The 22,281-nt window shown below is 42.9% G+C and overlaps 1 protein-coding gene across 1 annotated transcript; it reads left to right on the top strand.

The window, feature by feature from the left end:
• Positions 1-7,510: 7,510 nt before the first annotated feature.
• si:ch211-180f4.1 (leucine-rich repeat neuronal protein 1) lies at positions 7,511-21,760 on the top strand. Its single transcript, XM_027023562.3, has 2 exons — positions 7,511-7,758; positions 17,228-21,760. Exon 2 carries the CDS (start codon positions 17,334-17,336, stop codon positions 19,569-19,571), a length of 2,238 nt encoding a protein of 745 aa, XP_026879363.2. The 5' UTR covers positions 7,511-7,758; positions 17,228-17,333; the 3' UTR covers positions 19,572-21,760.
• Positions 21,761-22,281: the final 521 nt, after the last annotated feature.

Here is a 22,281-nt window from a genome sequence, read left to right on the forward strand (position 1 = left end):
ATAGTGTGCCAACTGCAATCCCAACAGTCCAGACAAACTCCTTCTAACAATGCCATGTCAGCTGTGTCATCATGTGTCATCATGTGTCATCATGCAGTCTTCTATCAGAGAATTAAAACATCTAAAATAATTTTAAAATGGCACAGAGCTTTGAGCTTCCCCAGTTCCACGACACCTCCAGCCTCCTTGGCCGTCCTACAAACGGCATTCGATGAGATGTATGCTCCAAAAAAAAAAAAAAGACTGAAGATTCCCATTCCCATTCCTAAAGGAATTCCCATTTATAGTTGTTCCTCAGGGGCTGGTAGTCTGCAAGGGGAGGGGGAGGTATTAATTAAAACTGGAAATGGAGGCACAGACACAAGAGAACGACAATGCTCTGATTAAGAAAACCCCAGAACATTTCAGCAAACTTTGATTTCACTTGTCTGGGAGTGTTGAACTGTGTGTGTGTGTGTGTGTGTGTGTGTGTGTGTGTGTGTGTGTGTGTGTGTGTGTGTGAAGCAGAATGATGAAAGACTCTGTCTTGTTTGCAGGGAATGTTGCAGTTGAGAGAGAGAACGAGAGAGAGAGAACGAGAGAGAGATGTTTATGCAGTAAAAAAGATGCAGCAGCCAGATGGATTCCCTGTGAAAACCCAGCACTCTTTATTACATTAGCATTAAGAAAACCATCTCAACATGATGTGGGAGTGTTACAAAGATAAAATGGCAGGCTTACTACGAAGTTTGAACATGCATGGAATGTGACATTATGGTGCAAAATCACTTCAACGTTTAAAATTGGATAGTAAACCATACCCTGTGGCTTTAAATCTGTTTTTATGGACAAATTTAGTGTCAGATGTAATCCTATTTAAATCTTTATCTTATGCATAAACATATATCTCTATCTGAAAGATCAGGAACACTCCTATTGCCATCGCATTCCATCCCAAAAATATACATATTGCATCTTTAAAGGCATCTTGCCACACCCGCTGTAGGACGAGCTCCGTCTTTACCAAGAGAGCAATTTCTGCAGTGGAGATGTTTCTGTGATGCCAATCCACAGCCTGTTACTTGTAGCAGTTGCAGCCTGTGGACTTGGCGTGCGGTGCAGCAGTCGACTGATTGTGGGTAGCCGTGTAGTACCCGCTGCAGTTGGCAGCTACTGCTGGTAACGCAGGTGGCACGCTGAAAATGTATGTGTTCAGAGGGTCACTGATATATAATTTAGCTGAATGGGTTGGAGTGACAGCATGGTACAGCCCAGGTCTAATTGCCTGTAAGCCTCTGATGCTGATTCTACATTTGGCTCATTACCTCCCCATTAGCTCTCCGTCTGCAGCCCTACGTGTGAGAGGATTACCTGTTTTTTTCTTATATGTATGACATATGCTGCTTCTAGCAGGCCAGTCGCTTGTGCAGCAGTGCATAATGTGTTAAGGACTGGGACAAGGCAGCAAATGTGCTGAGCTCTAAACGTCCGTCAGGAAAGACTTTTAACCAGTGTGTCATTGTCAAGCCTCCGCTGGTGAGTGCGGTTGTGCTCGCTCCTTCAGTTCCATTTTGGCTTTTGAACACATCATGAAAAGGCCTGCCGAAGCAAAGTTAATGAATGTCAGCCTCCTTTGCTTCGGTGTCCAGCGCGGGTGAAGCACTCACATTCTGCGGCAATGGTGTCTTTGACCTTTCCGACATCGAAGGTGGTGGGTGGAGAGAAAGCGGAGACAGCCGAGCCTTTTCCGTAGCGTGTTGGATCTTATGCTGAAATATTCATCATTGAGCCTATTTCTTAAAATAGTGCACTGCTTGTCTCTGTCTCGGCACAGACCTTCGGTAGCCCACGCGGTAGCTTCATCCTGCCGTAGCCCCCCCCCCCCTCCATTCTCTTGTCCTTTATTCTTCTAGCTTTCTTCCCTCTGTCCTGCTCTTTTTTTCCTTCCCTCCCTCCATCCTTCCCACTCTGTCTCGCTCCACCTCGGTGTGGTGCATTCAGTGGAGCGTATTCCTACCCTGGGTGTCTCTTCCCTGCTTTGTCCTTTAGCGTACACTGAATCCCGATGACCTATTTTATCAAAGTCATGCCCTAACGAGCCAGCGTGTGCAGGCGGCCCATGGTGCAGCGACAGTCATTAGGAGTTATGGTTGTGATGTCGTCTCATAACCCGAGAGAGAGAGAGAGAGAGAGAGAGAGAGTCTGCTGCTCCCTCTCTCGCTCTCTCCCTCTTTCCATCCATCCTGTCTAACTACAGCAAGGGAGGACATAAACCTTCACCAGCTGAACTCATTATCAGGAGAGATACACCAGTGGTATCATATAGTCACCATCCATTTTATTAGAAACACCTTCCTTGCATTCTCTGGCCGCCTGTCTTATAGGTACATTTAATAAACGTGCAGCTACGCACTACTACAGCCCTTCTGTTGCCATGTACAGTTTGTCAGTCACCCTCTACTCAGTTTATCCCTGGTTAGGTTTTGATCACAAGACCACAGCTGTCTAGAAGGCGGGCCATTTTCAACAGGAATGGCTGGCTTGGTAGGGTTCTGTTGCACTAGGATGAGGTACAGCAAACAGTGGCAAGCGGGGCATGAAGTAGTTGCCCCTTCTACACCCCTTTATTTTTAGATTCCAAAATATATCAGTAGTTCTCAAAATACAAAACAAAAGTGGCACATATGCTGCAGGCATAGCTCATCATACAGAAACTATCCACATTTAACTGACACTTTTATCTAAAGTCACTTACAATCACAACTCTGTTGAGTGTTAAGGGGCCCAACAGTAGTAACTTGGAGTTGGTGGGATTTGAACTGGCAACCTTGCAATTAAACATCAAGTACCTTCACCACCAAGCTACTACTGACCTTACTGAATTGCTCTGAGCTTTCTCCTGAAAGGTGTCCTAGATAAACACTTTTTGATTAGGTACACCACCATGTCTATCACTTGTAGTTGGCATTCAAAGTTAGCTGGCTAAGGTACAAAGGCAGGAATGTTATACTAATAATTCTGTAGGCCCTTCTTCAGAATACCAAGAAGGGCCAGTCTGCTACAGGCCAGCCCTGAGTGAAAATCATACATTTCATTGGTCAGATTTCCTGTAAGTTTCTTTACAGACGTACATTACAGACCCCTCAACTCATCATAACCAAGAATATGCAAAGTAGTCTATATGAATAGATATATTTACTTAATGAAATATCGTTATATCTGAGCCTTCTTTGACGGGTTAGGTAGGACTGACTACACACCACTGCCCACAGTGTTGCTGGGGTTTTTGTGTCTTCTGGATTGAATGCATGATAAAAAAAAAAACATTCAGCCTGCTGTGGTCCTTTGGGCATAAATTGACCACTGATGAAAAGTTAGCAGATGGTTAACACATGCATAGCAACGGTCAGTAAACTATAGTTTCTAAGTGCAGGCCTTATTTCTTCTTATTCTCTAAGTGTATGTCCTAATGTTGTAAAAAAGCTCCACTGTTAGGGAGAGATGTTGTGATGCCTCTTAGCCTTCTGGACAAAATCCTTTTCCAGTGACTCTCATACAGTCCTGTTCACTGAACCCTGGTGGAGGCTGCGCGAAACCTGAGCGTGTGAACGCGTCATGCCCCTGTACTTACCTACTGACTCAGCATGATGTCATATGATTAAGCATCATTGTCAAGTAATGTTATACTGACCTGATCATAGATTAGTATTCTTCCCCTGAGTTGCTTAGAAAAGTATGGGCCTTTTGTTGTTGTTATTGTATGGAATGCCAAAAAAAAACCCAGAGAGACAGTAAGAAGGAGGTTAAATGCATGAACACATCATCTTCTCTGTGCAGCTCTACTGACTCAGCCCTTCTCTTGTAATATACAATCAATACATCTGATCTATTAGATCTACATAACCGCCATGATGACAGGACAACAGTGAGGTGAAAAATCACGTCACGGTTGTGCGCATGGCCTGTTACACCACGACAAAGAGAGGACATCTGATAACAGTAATGTCTGAGAGATTGGCATTATCTTCTCACCAGGGAAGTAAAGCTGAGAGAGAGAGAGAGAGAGAGAGAGAGAAAGAAAGAAACCTAGCTGTGGTATGAACTCGTCTCTGTCACTGCTATTTAGCAGGGGAATCGTCTGCATCTGCCAGACTGGAATGTCCTGCTCGGCTTCTGTGCCCAACCCATGCAGGAATTGTTAATCGCCTGCCTAATCTGACTTTAATCCCGGATTTTGAGGGATGTGATTGTTTATGGGCATGATGGCCACAGGTTGCAGTGGGAGGGGAGATAGTGACAGAATTTTGCATGTTGCTGCTCCATACACTGTGTGCCTAATTGAGTTTTACTGCTTTTTGCGGTGTAATTATGAGGCTTAATTACCACTATCTCACAGGGCTGCTTTCCTGGACACTGAACAAGTCTAGTCTATTTTACACTAACGTTGATTTTCCATTGCATTTTTAATATTCTAAGAGAAGTATCAAGTATATCTGTGTTTGAGGGACCAGCCAGCATGTATAATTGACCAAAGCATGTCATCCTTTTATGGATGACTCCATCTGGTCAGTTGGAAACATGAGGTTTTTGTGTACTTTTTAATTCAATTAAAAAAGGTCAAAAGCCTGTAACTGCATAAAAGCAGATTATGGATCGATTGCAGAATTTTAGGTCTGATATTACCAGGCATGAAACTTGTTTAGATAAAACAGCCTTTCTAATCCTTTTATTACAGAAATATTTTAGTTTGATGGATGTCATGTTTAATCTGTTTAGGTTGTTTTGTACTTAGTTTATTGGGCCTTTCATTTTATTTTATATTTTGTAAAATGGTTAGTAATACATTGTTAGCTATTTATTATCTCGCTATCATATAAACCTTTATAAAATTTTAAGTCATGTAAAAATACTTTGAGATTTTGGAACTCAAAAAATATCAGAAATAAAGATTATTATTATTATTATTATTATTATACTTATTATTATTATAGCAGCATACATTAAATATAATGTCTTTTTAATTTATCAGAGTATTAGTTTCATGTTTTGTTTATTGTTGTTTAACTGTGTACATAAGATGCTTGTATATGCGATTCTTGTAAAAAGAGGTTGGTTAAAAACCTTTTGGAAACCTAGCTGCAGCTGAGCACTAATTAGACATTCAAAATTTATTATATTTTGTAACACACTTAAATAAGCATAGCTGTCACCAGCTTTGTGCTTCATGCGAAATGACATTGTTTTGATGCCAATAGGCTGCTCTGGCCACATATGCACATTCACAAATGTATGGCTTTTAAGTTTATTAATGCCCCCGTTATGATGAACAGTTTGAGGATATAGATATCATTTCAAACTTTCTACCTTGTGTGATAGTGCAGCAAATCCAACATTCAGTTTTTCATAAGGTTTTTCAGAATTATTCTAATCCATCTTCATTCCAGTCTTAATATATTACATACTCATCTTTTGATCTACCTCAGAAAAGGTAGTCAGATAAATAGATGAGGAACCGGATGCATATATACACTCACTGATACATAGATGCATGCATAGACAGATAAACACAGGGCAGACAGAAGCTGAAAAAGCTGTGCAAAACCTGACATATTCACACATTTCCATGACCACGCATGAGATCATGGATCATTTATGGATCATTTTTGTGCACTTTGAGAGAACATTACCTCTACCAGCCAAAGAATATGTAAAGGCTTTACACTTGGCAGGTTTTAAAGGATCAACAGGGATGGCACTCTCAGTGAGCTCACTTGCTGGTGTGTTTTATAAGCATGCTTCTTTGGGTCAGCGAAGGAAGACTGCAGGCTTCACATAGGTGGTGATTCACTCTGTGATAAAGCTTCAATAGTGTTCTCAATAGTGGTACAGGCAACGAAAGATGCACCTCCAAAATAAAATGCTCCAGGTAGCTGTCGCTGTAGAGAAATTCAGGCTAGGGAAACTGTTGTCAGATTCTATTCAGATTCTCCATTTCACTGGCGATTTTTAGAACGATTCCACCTGATGCCAAAAGTCACCAAATCATCAACCAAAACTTGGACCTAGCATTGCATCATTTTGTAATTTCAAGTAGTTTGTGGATTACAAACTGAAAGGTGCAAGACCATTATATCATGTAGTCTTATTAGTTTAACATTCATAAATTCAAACCAGTAAGTTGTTATGAACATGAAGCCTCCTGACACCATAAACCACCATAACAACCAGAAAGATGTATTAATACAGGATGGTGTTAATCACCTCAGGTGGGTACCTCAGCTCAGGTAGGCCTACATGCATAGTTTGGTTGTTTATGTTTTTTCTTCAGTGTGCGGAAATGATTCAGGGGCATGACTCTAAAACTACAGACAACATTACAGTAAAAATGTGACGGTGACAATTTCAAAGTGACAAAATGACACTGACAATGTGATTATGACAGAGGCTGTGCTCGAAATATGCCGCATATTGGGCACCTATGCGGTAGGCGACCAAAATAAAATATTCCAGTACGGAAAGAAACCAGGATGGCGTACTACTTCTGCCAGATATTCCTGTCCATGGCCAGAGCTGTCTTCATGGTGTGCTGTATCTCGTCTTACGTAAGTGGGCGGAACCGTCATACGTTCACATACCCCCGTAGTATGGTTTGCGTTCGTGGCCTAATGTATACCAATACGGGGACCAGTGTCCCGTATACAGTATATACAGAGTGTAGTATGCAGTGTAGAGTATACAGTAAGCTATTACAAACAGAGCCAGTGAAAATGTGGAAATGACAAAGCGCAGGTTGCAGAATGCTGGGACACTCTTCTGTCATTCCGGAGTTATCCCAGTAAAACCAATTAACACAGTTTTGTACTAACGGATCCTAGTCTATTTTGTGCACTGACCAAGCCAGCGCTCCAAACTTCCAACTTACTGTAAACTTTTATTCGTCCGAGTAACATGTTGCTAGCTCTGTGTTGCAGAGTTCAAATCATCTGAAACTATTGAGACTACTCCGAAGAAGTGCCGTGGAACAGTCAGCCCACGCGCACGCCGAAGGCCGTTCATTTAGGCATCACCTGCATCCTAAACTCCACTTACTAAAGCTAACTGGAAATGCAAATTATCTTTCAAATGCTTGACACTGGCATCCATCCTTCTCAGGTCTTTGGTAAACGTGGAGAATCATGAAGGGTATAACATTTCACTTTACCGTAGGCTTTCCCATCAGCGGTTAGGTCATGCTCTTTTGGGAACCAGAAACACCCCAACAAGGTCTCGTGTTTCTGTTGAACCGTAGGCGCATGCACAGTGTGTGACCCTATGGATGATGGAGTCGCTTCTTCCCACTCCTCACACTGCCGCAGGAACCGTGGACCCGGGGGCACACGGCGAAAAGTGGACCATTACATCATCGATATGAGATGGAACGATGTTCCTTCCTCCGTCTGATTGGAGGATATGAACCGGCCTCACGCGTTCATTGGCTAATGGCCGCACACCTAAAGGACGAGAGAGGCGTGTTCTCGGAGGCGCGCAGGGCGCTTTAAACGCGGTGCGGACGGGACCGAGCGGAGCGGGCTGAGACGCTGGGAGGACGGCGAGCTCGTCGTAGCGCATCGGAACCAGGTTTCGGAGCGCTTCAGCGCCGGCTCTGGGTTTCGCGTTAGGATCGCGCAGAATTCAGAGATCGAGAAGTAGAGCAAGAAGAACATTGCCGCGATCATTTTCCAGGGGACTGTACGCTACAACAACGTCCTTCGCGTTGGACCCGTCCGGTGTTCGCTGGAGGTAAGGGCGTTACTTTTAGCGGCTCTGTTGATTTCGGCGCATGCAACCAGATATTCCAAAGTTACAAAATATCAGCATATATTGTATTATAATCATATATTAACTAAATAGAGAGACGATATTCTGTTCGTGTCTTGAGTTGCTGTCGAAGCTAATTCTTAAGTTAAAAGTAAAACAACTGGATGGCATCTGCTGATATGTGACTTTACAGTTTTCGTGTATCTCGGGTAAATCACCGGAATCGCGTCCACCCTGCCCTACTCTGCCTACGTGATCCCGAGGAAGCGCTGTAATAACGTAGCGACACGGCGCTGCACTTCGCACTAATAACGTGCGCGCACCGTCTTCGCGTCGGTTTACCGAGCCTGTTCGTTTAGAATTAACGTGTCATCGCTCGTTATAACGAGAGGCGAAGTGACCCAGGCTACTTTGGGCCACTCGGCGAAAACAATGGAAAAGCCATAGCCTGTCCTCTGCACGGTCCCTGATGACTAAAGCAGGCCGTTGAGAGCTATAGGCCTATAAATTATTTCTAACTGATGTGATTCAAAGTGACATTTTACAATAGGCTTATTAGAACTGGTAAATTTGAGGCACTCTGGTAATATGCCGCTTCACAGTAGACTGGTGTGTATCAGAAGTGAATGTCTTTAACAGGCTATAACATGTAATATATGTAGCCTATAATATATGTAATTATTTCAAATGATCTATTATAGTTAGTATATTGGTTTTTTGCATCTAGCTCATCACACACTCTGTATGCATATACATATTTATGCAAGCTATAATGGCTCATTAGCAATGTTTCTTTAAAAAAAATGCTGCATTTGCACAGTTTATCATTAATGAGTTTTAGCTTTTTTGGGGGTTAAACATGCTTTAAAATGTCAGCTCTGTTACACCTTTGCCTGTTGAGCTGTAGACAAGAGTACAGAGGATCAGGCCCAAACCCGGAGCAATGGAGAGAAAATGGCCCGTGGCTCAAAATGAAAGATCTAAAAAATAAAACGATCACTTTTGTGACTGTTGGTCCTCATCACAGTCACACACAATATGCACACACCATGTCACATTTTCCCACTGTGTGTGGAGCATCACGTATTTCTAGGTGTCTTCGGTGCCACATCTCTCCCTGTGCCGTGTCACAGTAACAGCCGAACACTCATCTCTAGTGTTGCTTGCGCACCTGTGATTTCGCGTTACTAACAACAAAACCACCACCTCTACCCTCTGCACAGGGAGCACACACCCTGCCATGCTATAATGAACAGAGGGTCAGTTACTGGGACACTTAATCTGGTTGGAATTTGAATGCGTACGAACGTGTAACCGGCTCGTGCAGCAAGAGCTGGATTGCAGCTCGCTCCGTGCATCCTAACCCCCTGAGCTGCTACTGCTGGTTTTACATTCAGCTTCAGATGACTGGTGGAGGTGGTGGCGACGGTACTGGCGCGCTTGCGTCCTGTCAGTGGTGCCGCGCGTGTTCTCCTGCTTGGGGGTCTGTGTCTCCTTAGCCTTTGAGTTAAAGAGGGAAACTTCAGTTCCAGTTTTTTGAGCAGGCAGTCAGGAGTAGGCCTGTTTTCCAGCTGAAGGGTCCTTTACTGCACCAGCAGCACTGCGCAGAGGTGGAAGCGGCTCACAAAATCCATTCCCAAAGTGCATTAATCTTCAAGTGGGGGTGTTGATCAGGAACGCAGGATATACCATTGAATCACTAATGCTGTTCTGCTGTGGAGAGAGAGCCTTGTGTAACACCGTGATTCAGTGTGAAATGACTTTCCTCTCGGCCTCTCCACGGACGTTCGGACGTTTCGCTGCCTGTTCGAGTGGCACGGAGGTTGTTGATGGCACTCCAGGCTGGTACTTTGAAGAGGTTAGTTACGGACTGGTTCGTTTTGGGTAGGCTGGGACTAACAGAGCTTCACACAGTCCTTTGTTCAAACACATCTCTGCTGTTGGTGCAGGGGGAGGGAAGGAGAGAAGGGGAGAGAGAGAGAGAGAGAGAGAGAGAGAGAGAGAGAGAGAGAGAGAGAAACGGTGCATCAGGGCTTTTATGTTCCTCAGAAAATGATCATGAAACAGCTCCCATGTCCTTGAGTACAAGTCCACTTCCCTGAGTCATACTTTTCAGTTCCCTCTACAGTATATTTTCTCTGCCTTCTCTCCGACATTCTCTCTGCTCTCTGTTTTCTTCCTCTCTCCTTCTTTGTCTCTTTCTCTCAGTTTTCTGTTTGTTCATCGGTCTCTTACTCCTTGCTCTGCCCTGCTTTTTAACTTGACTGGAAAAAATTGTCAGCTTTCATCGGGCAAAGAATCTGCTGCAGACTTGCATAATGAGTGTGAAAAACAGTGAAACTTTACTAGTGAGAAAGAGGCTGAATGAGGAGTGAAAGAGAGAGAGACACAGAGAGCATGAGCAGAGATAAAGGAAAACATTTTATCAGCACTGGCTGTTGTGCGCTGGATAATGGCTCTGAAAATCTTTGTGAACTACCATCATGATCTCTGGAAACCGCTGCTTGCTGGATATTCCGTTCAGTTGCCTCAGCCTCCAGCACCAAGTAGAGATATTCAGTTTATGGAGTGTCATGTAGCTAAGCAGGTGTCTTAGGATACAAAAATGTTACTCCAAATAAAATAATAACGAAACTAAAGTACATTCAAAGTCGTTTTAAAGCATTGCGTCACCCCTCCTACATCCCCGGAGCTCCGTCATCTGCTCATTTATGACAGCAGATGGAGCTCAAATTGCCTTTATGCCTTAAAAGGCCACAACAGAAGAGTCTAAAGCTCTTGTTTTTTAAATGGTTAGTTCTTGGTTTTGTTTGTTTCTGAAATCCTTACTGTCACACCTTTTGGAACTGAATGGATTGGAATCCAATTAGTTTTGTGCAGTTCAAGCTGGGTGAAAATGATTGGGTGTTAAGGCTGTGATCCAGTGTCCATCATATTTTTTGAACACTTTCTGTGCTTTTATATGATTTGCCAGAGATGAATGAGTGCTGGACCAGGTTGGGGAAGTTTAATGGCAGTTTAATAGGGTGTATACTTTATTGGTTTATCCATTACAGTACAGCCCATCTGGTATCATGCACAAATTGTCTTTGCCACTCTCTATGCTTGTGATGAGTTACTGACCTCAGCCCGATGTCGGACGCATATCTTCGTGCGGGTTGACGACTTTCACTGCAGTGACATTAACACGTTTGAAAAAATCCTAGCAACACCGCTGTGACTGATTGGACTCGTACCAGTGTAACACACACAATATGCCACTGACCGGTCAGCGTAAATGCTACGTTGAGCCCGGTCCATCACACTGAACTTGGACGAGGCACAGGGTGGCAAATTAGACATGCAAACACATGCGCTACCGTCTGTAACTGCAGGCTTCTAAAATGTACTTATAAGGAGCTAATAAAGTGAGCGTAAGTACGAGGAAGGAAACAAAAGGGAACACCACCTGTCGGGAATGGAGGTAGCATGGGAATTTTGGAAGTGTGTGCGTGTGTTTGTGTGTATGTGAGAGCAAGAGTGAGGTGTTGGCAGAGCTCTCCACACCAATTAACAGCTGCTCCTCCGCCCTCTCAAAAACCCCTGTGTGCTAGCAAAAAAAGCAAGAAAAAAACACACACGAAAATTAAAGACCTGCCTGCAGTTCCCTCCATTATTAATAAGGCATCCATGAATTTTTCATCGTCGCCAATACGTTTGCAAATTTGAGAGGCCGTGTCAAAATGTGGTGGATAAGAAGGAAAGATCGTATGTTGAAGCAGAGATCAGTCCCCCCGTATAGATCGCTACATGCACACCCTACCACATTACTCGGCCATGACTCCATAATGCCACTGGTTTTACCCCAGGGCTGTGCAAATAGCAATACATTATTTTCATTCATGATTGTTGTATTTTGTTTCGCAATACTGTGAATATGCATTTTCGCATTATTATGGTTTAATAGTTAACAGCGTAATTTTGCTTTTCTGAGCGCTTCAGGGCAGGATCGAGGGGGTCATTAGTGTGGCACGGAAGTTGTTTAGGATGTTTATTTTGTGAAGAACAAAACGACACACCCATTCAAAGGTGGAGACCTATGCAGTCTGAACAGTCTGGCTCTATATTCTTTCCAAAACTGATGTGAGAGAGGTAAAGCACTCGATCTGACCTCTGGGTTGAGTGGTGCATCTTTGTATTAAGGAGTGTTCTGACCAACATCTGTCCCAGATTCCTGTGATTAATGCAAAAAGTGCTTAGGGCCCCTGCAAGAATGTATATACATACACACACACACACACACACACACACACACACACACACACACACACACACACACAGGCAAACACAAAAAAGCTGTTTTGTTTTCCCTTATGGTTTAAAAAAAAAAAAAGAAAATGTGCAACATTTTATACACATTAGGGGCGATGTCAGTGAAGCACCATCCCTACATTAGTCAAGACTCATTTGTAGTGCTAGTTATTTACAGTTGCCTATGAGCCATGTGTTTTATAATAAAGGGCTCACAATATACAGTACAATAAACGAACTGGGAAAATGAACTCGAAAGATTGTGTGGATATATATAATTTTTGCACCAGTCAAGAATTAGGAATATTTTATATGCTCTTATATGGTGTGTTTCGATAAACTATCACCAAGTGGGTTCACACTCATTGCCTATGTTCAAGTGCACAATATGAATGCATTTCAGATGTTAGCAGAAATGAAGGATCAAATAGCACTGCGAGATCGAGCCTTGACTACTGACAGCTGAAACATCACAGAGCAAGGATTCAGGGGGATATGCAGGCATTTTTGTGGGTCTGCTGGCACAGAGTGTGAAGCTCTCTTGTTAGTGCAGGCCTGGGCCACAGGGATTAGGATAAGTTTGCATTACAGTGTAATGCTAGAATGCAACAGTATCTGAGGGCAACTTTATAAAGTTTGGATTCACCAGCGTTGACTTGTTGTAGGAGGACTTTGTGATATTGGCCTGACGATATATTCCGAATGTGCCATTTCTGTGGACTGATTGATTACATTTTACATTTCAGATTTACAGCATTTGGCAGATGCTCTTATCCAGAACGACCTTCTAAATGTGCTTTGTCATCTACTCATAGAATGTATCCTAGCCAGTACAGTAAGTTAGAGCTCAAGATACCATTGAACTATAATGCTGTTGAAATACATGGATCAATGCTGATGCATAGAAGTGCAAAACACATAAGCTCTATAACAGACACCAATAAGTGCAATAAACAGCAAACAAACAATAAACGATCCAACCATAAACAAAAATGTTACATTGGTTTAGCTTAACAAACCTTGGGACACGTAGTTTGTGAGTTTCAGGAAGATAATGTTCCTTTAAGTTTCTGTGCAGTGTAGGTCAAGATTTTTCTCTTTACTATTGCTTCATCATTTCTCAAGACTTTTTATATTTATGGATTTGTTCATTTGAGTGTTCTCCCTGCTCCCAGTACATCTGACCACACTCAGCAGATAGACAAGAAACCCTTACCGAGTTTAAAATGCAGGGCCACTCCATGACTGGGAAATACTGTTCTATTTGAATTCCTTGTGACTTTTGTCCTAAATCCTTCTTTGTAGCTGTTATTCTAGCATTCCATGCAGTGTGAATCGATGTTCCAGATGCAGTGTCTGCTCGGATTCCCTCTCTCTCCTCTTCCTCCCACTCTTTCTTTCTCGCACTATCTTGTCCCCCCCCCCATGTTTCACTGAGCACCAAATGGTGCCACCACGCTCATCACTAAAAGCAGCCCTAAGGGTTGGTCCCTGTTGCTACTTCCTGTCGGGTTGCCATGGCATCAGGCAAGGTGGCCCCATTTCCTGCTGCTCAGAAGGGCCGAGAGGGGGATGTCCTGGGCTGGCACGTTGTTCACTAATGCGATCAGACAGGCATGCAGAACACCGGCACACGTCCAAGGAAGGAGAGGCTGCAGTAGATCCACTCACAAATGCAGCTTAGAGTGCTCAGAGTACGGCTCTGAGCCAACAAGAACACCAGAACCCTGTCTCCCACATAGCTGAGTACCAGGGACTTGCATCTCATGGGCAAAGAGCCAAAATGGCTGCCAACGTGTGCCCTTGTTCAGGTTCACCCAGGTAAAGACATATGTCAAAGATTAGGCACAAACTGACTCTCTCCATGTGTGAAAAAGGAGAGCCAAGCTAAATGTTGGTCTGGACAATAGATTCAGTGTGGCCACTGAATGGTTTGTCATTCATCTTTAAAATTCTGATTGTTCTGTATTCTGGCGTTGTCCAGGTATGTTTCAGTTAACCAGCTTTAATCCAGAGGGCAGTGCCACAATTTTGTTATGACGAATGTCATGTTGTGCGATGAACCAGCCTCACCAACTGAGGCTGCTTACGAGCACCCACAGACCACCAAACCAAACACAGAGCCCCAGGGGCAGCAGGGAAGATCAAAGCAGAAAGATACGCAGTGCGCACTGACACAGTGTGGAAATACCGGCCTTGGAACATCTTTGAAAAAGCCTTTCTTCAGACATTTCTGGGTCACTTATGCCTGGCTCACGGCATCTGATGAGGAAAAGAGGGTACCTCCTTATTCACCCCCCTTCGCCCATTCTCTTGTGCCCCACCCAGCCGGATGGCCCAGCCCGTCTCTGTCTACCATTATACTGCTGCTCCTGATGTGGCCCTCAGGAGAGCTAATTTGTGTGTGGTGCTGGAAAGGGGTTTGGAGTAGGCCGAGGATGCAGTGGGTGTAGGTGGTGTGGAGGGTCTGAAATTACTTTTCTTTCCTGTTTTTGTTTGCGTTGCCTGACGATTTTCAAGCCCGTGGAGCAGGAGCTGCACGGCCATGTTTCGTGTATTGGACGGAGGAGAGGGATTTTTACAGAGTGGGCACTCTGGCACAACCAGAGAGCCTACCAGTGAGAATAGGCAGCACTGTTCTACATGCCTGTGTGGAATACGCTGTGGTTGGCTCATCAGCTACTGCCATGGTCTGTGATTGGCTATGCTGGGGACAGGCACTGTGTGGTGTCTCGCAGCTGCAGGGTGGATCTGACATGCTCAGAGATCTGAGGAGATCCTCAACTGGGAGATATGATTTATTGCATGAAGGTTGTTGTCACCCTTCTGTCCCTGGCATTTTTAATAAATTACTATAGTATCTCACTGGACCAGTTGTGAAAACATATGCCTTACATTATGACATAAAATCATGGTAAAAGAATACAAAAAAAAGCTCATCAATTTGAGTAGACCTGCAGAAAGGGTTTAGACAACAGAAATGAGGTAGGTCTGTTTCTGTTGCTGCATAGTCTAAAATGGTTCCAGAAAACTGTCACCTCGGTCACCTCTGATAATAAGTAGCCTTTATAGAAGCTTATATTCAATAAAGTAAATAAAAAGACTTGATTCAAAGACCAGCCAGTGGTATTGACAGTTTATGCTTGATGTTTAAATGGCTTGTTTGTAAACATTGGTAAATAAACATAAATCATATTTCGGCTTGCAGTGGGGTGCGACACGACATATTCATCTAAAAAAGCTGTTAGTGTTATGAATTTGTGGGTTGCAATTTATGCTATAATTTTGAAGCAAATGAAACTAATTCGCTAATGCACAGTTTAACTGACTGATCATTTTTTTGCATTTATTTTACTGTCCCTGCTCAGCCTAAAGGATCCTGTGCTGTGTTTTGTAGTACTGAACAGGCAGTTGCTTCCACTTGCATCACTGGGGCTTCACTCATAAGTATCTTTAAGCTCAGGGGGATTTATGGTCTCTGAGAGGCACTCTTGCCCCGACTGAAGGCTTCTTTACATTCACGCCTCTGGAAAGCAATCATAATCATAAAAGCATATGATATGTTTATATCTGTCAATAGGAGTTTATAGTGTAGTGTAGTCTTTTAGAGTGTAACTTATTCAAATGACTCATACCTTAAATATCAATTAGCTAATGATATTGTCTCGCTCAAATTGCTACAATGGGCAAATAAAGAAAAACAAAACTGAAAAAACTCACACCAACACGTTTTCTAAGATTTGTGGTCAGTGCTTAAAATTTTGCTTCTAATTTTCTGGGCCCAAATTAAATACATTTAACTCAGATGTTAAAGCTTTCTTTTATATGTACAGTAATTGTCAGTTTCTGAAATGGAGTGATGAAGGCGACACTTGAATGCTGTGGTTATAATTTAGATAAGTGTTCTTCTCTCTTGCTCCTGGAGGACTACAGTAATGGAAGTTTAGCATTTACCCTTGTGAACACACCTGCCTCTACTCGTGAGCTAATTATCCAGCCTTTGTGTATTAAAACAGGCATTTTGGAACAGGGAAAACACTGAACAAAGCAGTGGTATGGCCCTCCAGGGCTGTGAACGAAGAAGACTAGTTTAGATTTAAAACAGGGTTAGAACAGGGTCATTTTGTGAAGACTTCTATTAAGATTCTACATCCAACCCCCTCCAACTCATCTCCTTTTATCTTATTAGCAGAGACTGGCAGTTGCTAATCTGTGTGTGGCTATGTGGGGCCATGAGGTTGAGTATGGTTGATGCAACAATGGTCTCATTGTCATGCTAGATCATACAACAGTCCACCTTCAAAGGACAATATACATCTTTGTCACATTACAAAACAAAAACACAAAAGTTCCATTTATTTACATGTACTGAGAAATGCAGGGGAAATGCAGTGGAATGTGGTTGTTTACAAGCACATTTGCTGTACTAGTTAAAAGTCAGGTAGGCCAAATTGGTGCTTAACGGTTACACTCATCAAGCTTGCCAGAGTATGACTCATCTTAGATTAGCACTCATACTCTTAAATGCCCGAAACATGTAAACAAGTGCCCCAAAGTGTTTCTGACTTAAAAACACACCTGAATGTATAGATGTCCCAGCTCTGAGGTTATTTTGTAAAGATTTAGAGTGAGATAAAGTGCTTTGAATAATTTTCACTGCGTCAGTGCTCACATTGCACCTGACACCTTATTGCTATTGGCCCAGAGAGAGCCGTTAGACTCGGCAGTTCCAAGAACGCCCAGTTCTGGCAGACTTGCTTATGTTTTGTGGGAGTGTTGAGATGGACGCCTTTGGGCCTTTGATGTGCGCCTCCTTTTATGTGCCTCTCGCAGTGAGCCTTGGTAGGCGTGTCTTTGCGTTCAGGCAGCCACAATGAGGTGCACTCACAAACAACTGCTTACGCTGTGACCAGACTGAAAGACGGCTGAATGTTTATCAGGTTTGCACTCTGAGAGATGCTGCCACCCCTGAAAGGTGAATAGAAAATCGTGTAAAGGTGGATGTCAGTTGCAGGGTGCCAAAAAACTACTACAGTATATTGTGTGCTTGTATACACATACAAATAAATACGATTAACAAATAATACATAAAAATCATAGCATTCATTTCTTCCTTATAGTTAACATATTGCCTTTCCTCTCTTTCATTTGTGTTTTGCAGGGCTGAATGAGCCAACATCTTCCCTCCATTTTGTAGAAGACTACCTTCCTAGAGTGTGAAACAGTCAGTGGTACTAGTACTTGAGATCTCCCCACAGACTACCAGCATGGAAAGAACTGCCATTTCCACCTCACTGCTCTACGTCTGCCTTGTTCTGGCTGCGTGTTGCAATTCCCTGGCGGGTTCCTTCTGCCCAGCACAGTGTGTATGTGAAACCCGCCCCTGGTACACCCCTCAGTCTGTCTACCATCAGGCCAAGACCGTGGACTGCAATGAGCTCCACTTGAGCACCATTCCAAGGAATGTGTCTGCTGACACTCAGGTGCTTCTTCTGCAGAGCAACAACATCTCCTTGGTGACCTCAGAACTCCGGAGTCTCGTCAATCTCACAGAACTGGACCTTTCTCAGAATCACTTTACACGGATTCAAGATGTCGGCTTGGGTAACTTAACCCAGCTTGTCACCCTTTACCTAGAGGAGAATCAGATCAAAGAACTACCTGATTTCTGCCTGAAAGATTTGGTCAGCTTAGAGGAACTTTATATAAATCATAACCAGATCTCTTTGATTGGCCCAAATGCATTCTCTGGCTTAGGGAATCTGCTTAGGCTTCATTTAAACTCCAACAAACTGGTAGCTATTGACAGTCAATGGTTTGAGTCTCTTCCAAACCTGGAGATCCTCATGATAGGTGAGAACCCTATAGTTGGGCTGCAAGATATGAACTTCCACCCTCTTTCTAAACTACACAGTCTGGTGTTAGCTGGTATGGGCCTTAGGGAAATACCCACTGGCGCTTTTCAAGGACTAGAATACCTTGAGAGTCTCTCATTTTTTGACAATAAGCTGACAGTGGTGCCCAGAGATGCCCTCCGCTCTCTACCAAACCTGAAGTTCCTTGACCTTAACAAGAACCCTATTGTACGTGTACGGGAAGGCGATTTCCAGAACTTCCCCCACTTGGAGGAGCTCAGCATGAACAACATGGAGGAGCTTGTGGCCATAGAAAGAGGTGCATTTTCCAACCTCCCACAAATGGCCAAGTTGGAAGTCTACAACAACCCTCATTTGTCTTATATTGATCGCAATGCTTTCCAAAGAATGACTGGCTTGCGCACTTTGCTGGTCCACAATAATGACCTCACCCTCCTTCCTCAAGAGGTTTTAGCTTCTTTCCCCAACCTGGATGAGGTCAGCCTCCACAGCAACCCGATCAGGTGCGACTGCCTCTCAAACTGGGGGCCGATCTTCGGCAACCAATCGAGTCTCAAGCTTCTGGAATACCAGATCACCCTGTGCGCCTCGCCTCCGCACCTGATTGGCCACTCGCTCCAGGAAGTGGTGACAAGCACCTGGAACATGGCCAGTAACAGTTGTCTGCCACTTATTTCCCTGCATACCTTCCCTTCACAGCTCAATGTCACAGCCGGACAGCCGCTGACATTAGACTGTCGTGCTGTGGCTGATCCAGTCCCCCAGTTCTACTGGGTGACGCCCACAGGTGACAAAGTCACGTCTGAAGTGGTATCTCCAGCCATGAATGAGGGCAAAAGGGGCATGAAAAAGCACAGGATGCAGGACCAAGGTGCTCTAGAGATTCTCCATGTCGAACCAGAGGATGCTGGGCTCTACACGTGTGTGGCGTGGAATGCAGAAGGCGCAGATACTCGGAGCGTCTTGGTGTATGTGGACAAGAGCAATTGGCATGGCACCCGGCAGAGAACAGGCCAGCAAGAGTGGGTAAACGCCACAGGATCTCTGGTGGTCTTGGCAAAAATAATCCACGCTCATTCCGTGGTACTGGAGTGGAAAGTCTACCCATCTGTCCTCGCCTCCGGCCATGAGTTGCCACAGCCCAAGTGGCTCAGCGCCACCATGAAAATCGACAACCCTCAGATCAGCTACACAGCAAAGGTCCCTGTGGACGTTCAAGAATACAACCTCACCCATCTGCTGCCCTCCACAGAATACCAGGTCTGTCTGACCATGGCGTCCCCGGAGCAGCAAACTCAACATTCCTGCATCAACATCACCACCAAAGGAGCCAGTTTCGCTGTGGAGATGGTCGCTCAGCCAAGCAACGTGGCCTTGGCAGCAGTGATGGGCTCCATGTTTGCCATCCTCATCATGGCCCTTCTGGTGTTTTATATGGGTCGGCGTATAAAGCAGAAGTCCTGTCACCACTCGCTGAAGAAGTACATGCAGCATGCCACCTCCATTCCTCTCAATGAACTCTACCCGCCTCTCATCAACCTGTGGGAGAATGAGACGGAGAAGGAAAAAGACGTGTCGGTTGACCCTCATAGCTCACAGATAGACACCTCAAAGACATATATGTGGTAGTTTGACAGAGGATGAAAGAAAGGCCAAAAGACATTTCCAACACAGTATGTATTGGTGCTGTACATAGATGATAAGTATGTACTTACTTATTAAGATGTCATTGTGAAATATGTATTTTTAGATTGGATAGCTTTCCCTAGTCAAAAAATGCACTACTTGGCTAAAGTTGTGAAATGGTCATGTACACAGTAGATGAATTTTAAGAGTGTCCAAACACACCCCTGCAATAACCTTGTATTAAGTTCAACATTACGCATGCAAATATGTTTGTTATTTGTATAATTTATTCATTATATGAGCATTGATCTCCATCACAAGCCTGATCACATTTGGATTTCTTGCATGGAATTCTTGCATGCTGTTTCAGTGCTCAAAGTAATTCATACCGTCATGTCTACTTCTCACAACTAAAAACAAACAGATGTGAGATGGTGGCAAACACAAACACAAGTGTGCACCCATACACACTCTCACACGTACACATTTTCCTTCTGTATCCTAACATCGTTGCATTTATTATCACCTGCTTTGTAATAACAATAAATCTAATCTGCCAGCTGTTGCGAAAATGGCTGTTACCTGCAACTAATTAGCTGTCAAGCGTAATTAATATATTTTCTCCAGTAGCCACACAGCTGTGCTTGCTTGGCCTTTCCCTTTTGACTATCTAAAGAAGAAAAGCTATATTTAGAAACATTCAAATGATGGTGGGTTTGGCGATGTGGATTGATGACACATTTTCTCACTTGGTACAAACTAAATGTGACCTTATATGGAGATCTATACAATAGAGCCAAAGCAGGTTTCATTAAATTACCTGTGTCTTATTTCTAGCAAACATTGACAATTTGAGTATAGACCTTAGGTAATTAGACAATGACATTTTTTTTTTAAATACTTGATGCTTGTCTTCAGTAAGTGAAATGCATGCTGGTTGGGTTTTCAGTCACATGACTGACTTGACCAATCAAAAGCATTACACTTTTAGCCCTAAAATCCTCTATAGGAGCTTTTAGTAATATGTTTCAGGTCACTGCCCTGCTGCAAAGTGTTGCCATCCAGAGGAGTTTTGAGGCATTTGGTTTGATCTGAGCTTCTGTAGCCTGCATGGCAAAATTAATCCTGCTACTGCAGCCCATAAGACCCAGGCATATTTAGGTGTGCATCTTTGCAATCTGGCTTTTCTGTTCTTGAGGTTTACCAGTGTTTTGCATCACGCGGCAAACCCTCTGACATCATGCCCAGCTGAGCTTTTCTTCATTAAAGCTTTTGCCACACCTACGCCTCTAATCTTAATAGTAATCTAATTTCACATTAATTTTTTCATAACCAAAGGAAAGCTCAAGCCTGGTGGCCTGCCATCGGTGAGCTCACTGGGGTGTTCTGTATCAAACACCTGCTTTTCCCATCCAATGGTTTGGCTGTGCCTATGAATTCAAGATTTTAGGACCATGTTGGCCTGCTCTACTGACACTGACACTTATTTGACGTTCATGTTAAGAGCCAACAGCAACAGCTTCCAGACACAAAAGCCACTTGTAGGCTTGACCCTAGACCTTTTCTTAGCTTCCTTTGGCATGAAATGATACAATAACACACAGATGGCCAAAAAAAAGAAGGGTTGTCCATTTAATTCTCATTCACTCATTCGGAAAGACTGTAAAATGACTGTTATTCCTGTAATGTTTGCCTAATACAAACAGCCTCATTGTTGCTGTTTCATTTCAATCCCACTGTACAGGAGTACAGAGCCAAAGCAGCAAAAATTGATCATTGTTCAATTAATTACACACTATAGAATACTATGCCACAGTATATTGCTGTTTTTAACATACATTCTGCTTAAAATAGCATACATATGAGGATTGTGTTGAGATGTGAAGAATGAAATCAATAATTATTTTTACATTATACAACATTTGATTAGCCATTCCGTAAACAATACATAAATATGTTTGGCAACATATGGCCATTCTAGAGACACAAGCTGAAATATAAATCATGTAGATAAAACTGTTTCATTCACTCTTGTGTTCATCCTCCATGATGTTTTATATAATATAAACATTTCCATAGATAGTAAAAAAAATAACAACAACATACTGTATTCATGTAAAGCATTTTCAAAAGACTAATTTTCAAGAAAATAATGATTTAATAAGGAATAAATAAACTCAGATCTGCAGGGATGCATTCTCTCTGTTATGTCTTTTGAATTTTTCATATATTATTTGAACCAAAGATAAGACAACTGCAATTCAAAGGACGTGTCATTGTCAAACACATCTAAATGACATCTTTAAAATTCATTTTTAAATCTGAGTTGATCAGAAGAAAAATCATCTCAATTTATTTATTTATTACTCTAAATATTGTTTAATAAATGCATACATTATTATTGTTACGTGTAGTATGTTTTTCCATGGTTTTTAAAAATATATAAATTCTAATTTATTCAGTAGTCTGTACTAATATAAAATATATTTGAAGAACTGTTATGGTAACATTTGTGTTCACATAAATGCTGTATCCACTCTGTGAGAGTTCAAACATAATCAGTAAGAATGCAATATCTATATACCAGCCACGTATCGCCTATTGGTTTCTGATTACTAAATTTGTCCTCGTAATCTTACACGTAACAATGCCTAGAGTTTGTATCTACACATGTGCCCTCTGGTGGTCGCACAGCTGGATGACATACTAGAAC

The sequence above is a fragment of the Electrophorus electricus genome, chromosome 25, assembly GCF_041902795.1.
Source record: "Electrophorus electricus isolate QZ-2024a chromosome 25, ASM4190279v1, whole genome shotgun sequence".
In the NCBI taxonomy this organism is placed as follows: Eukaryota; Metazoa; Chordata; class Actinopteri; order Gymnotiformes; family Gymnotidae; genus Electrophorus; species Electrophorus electricus.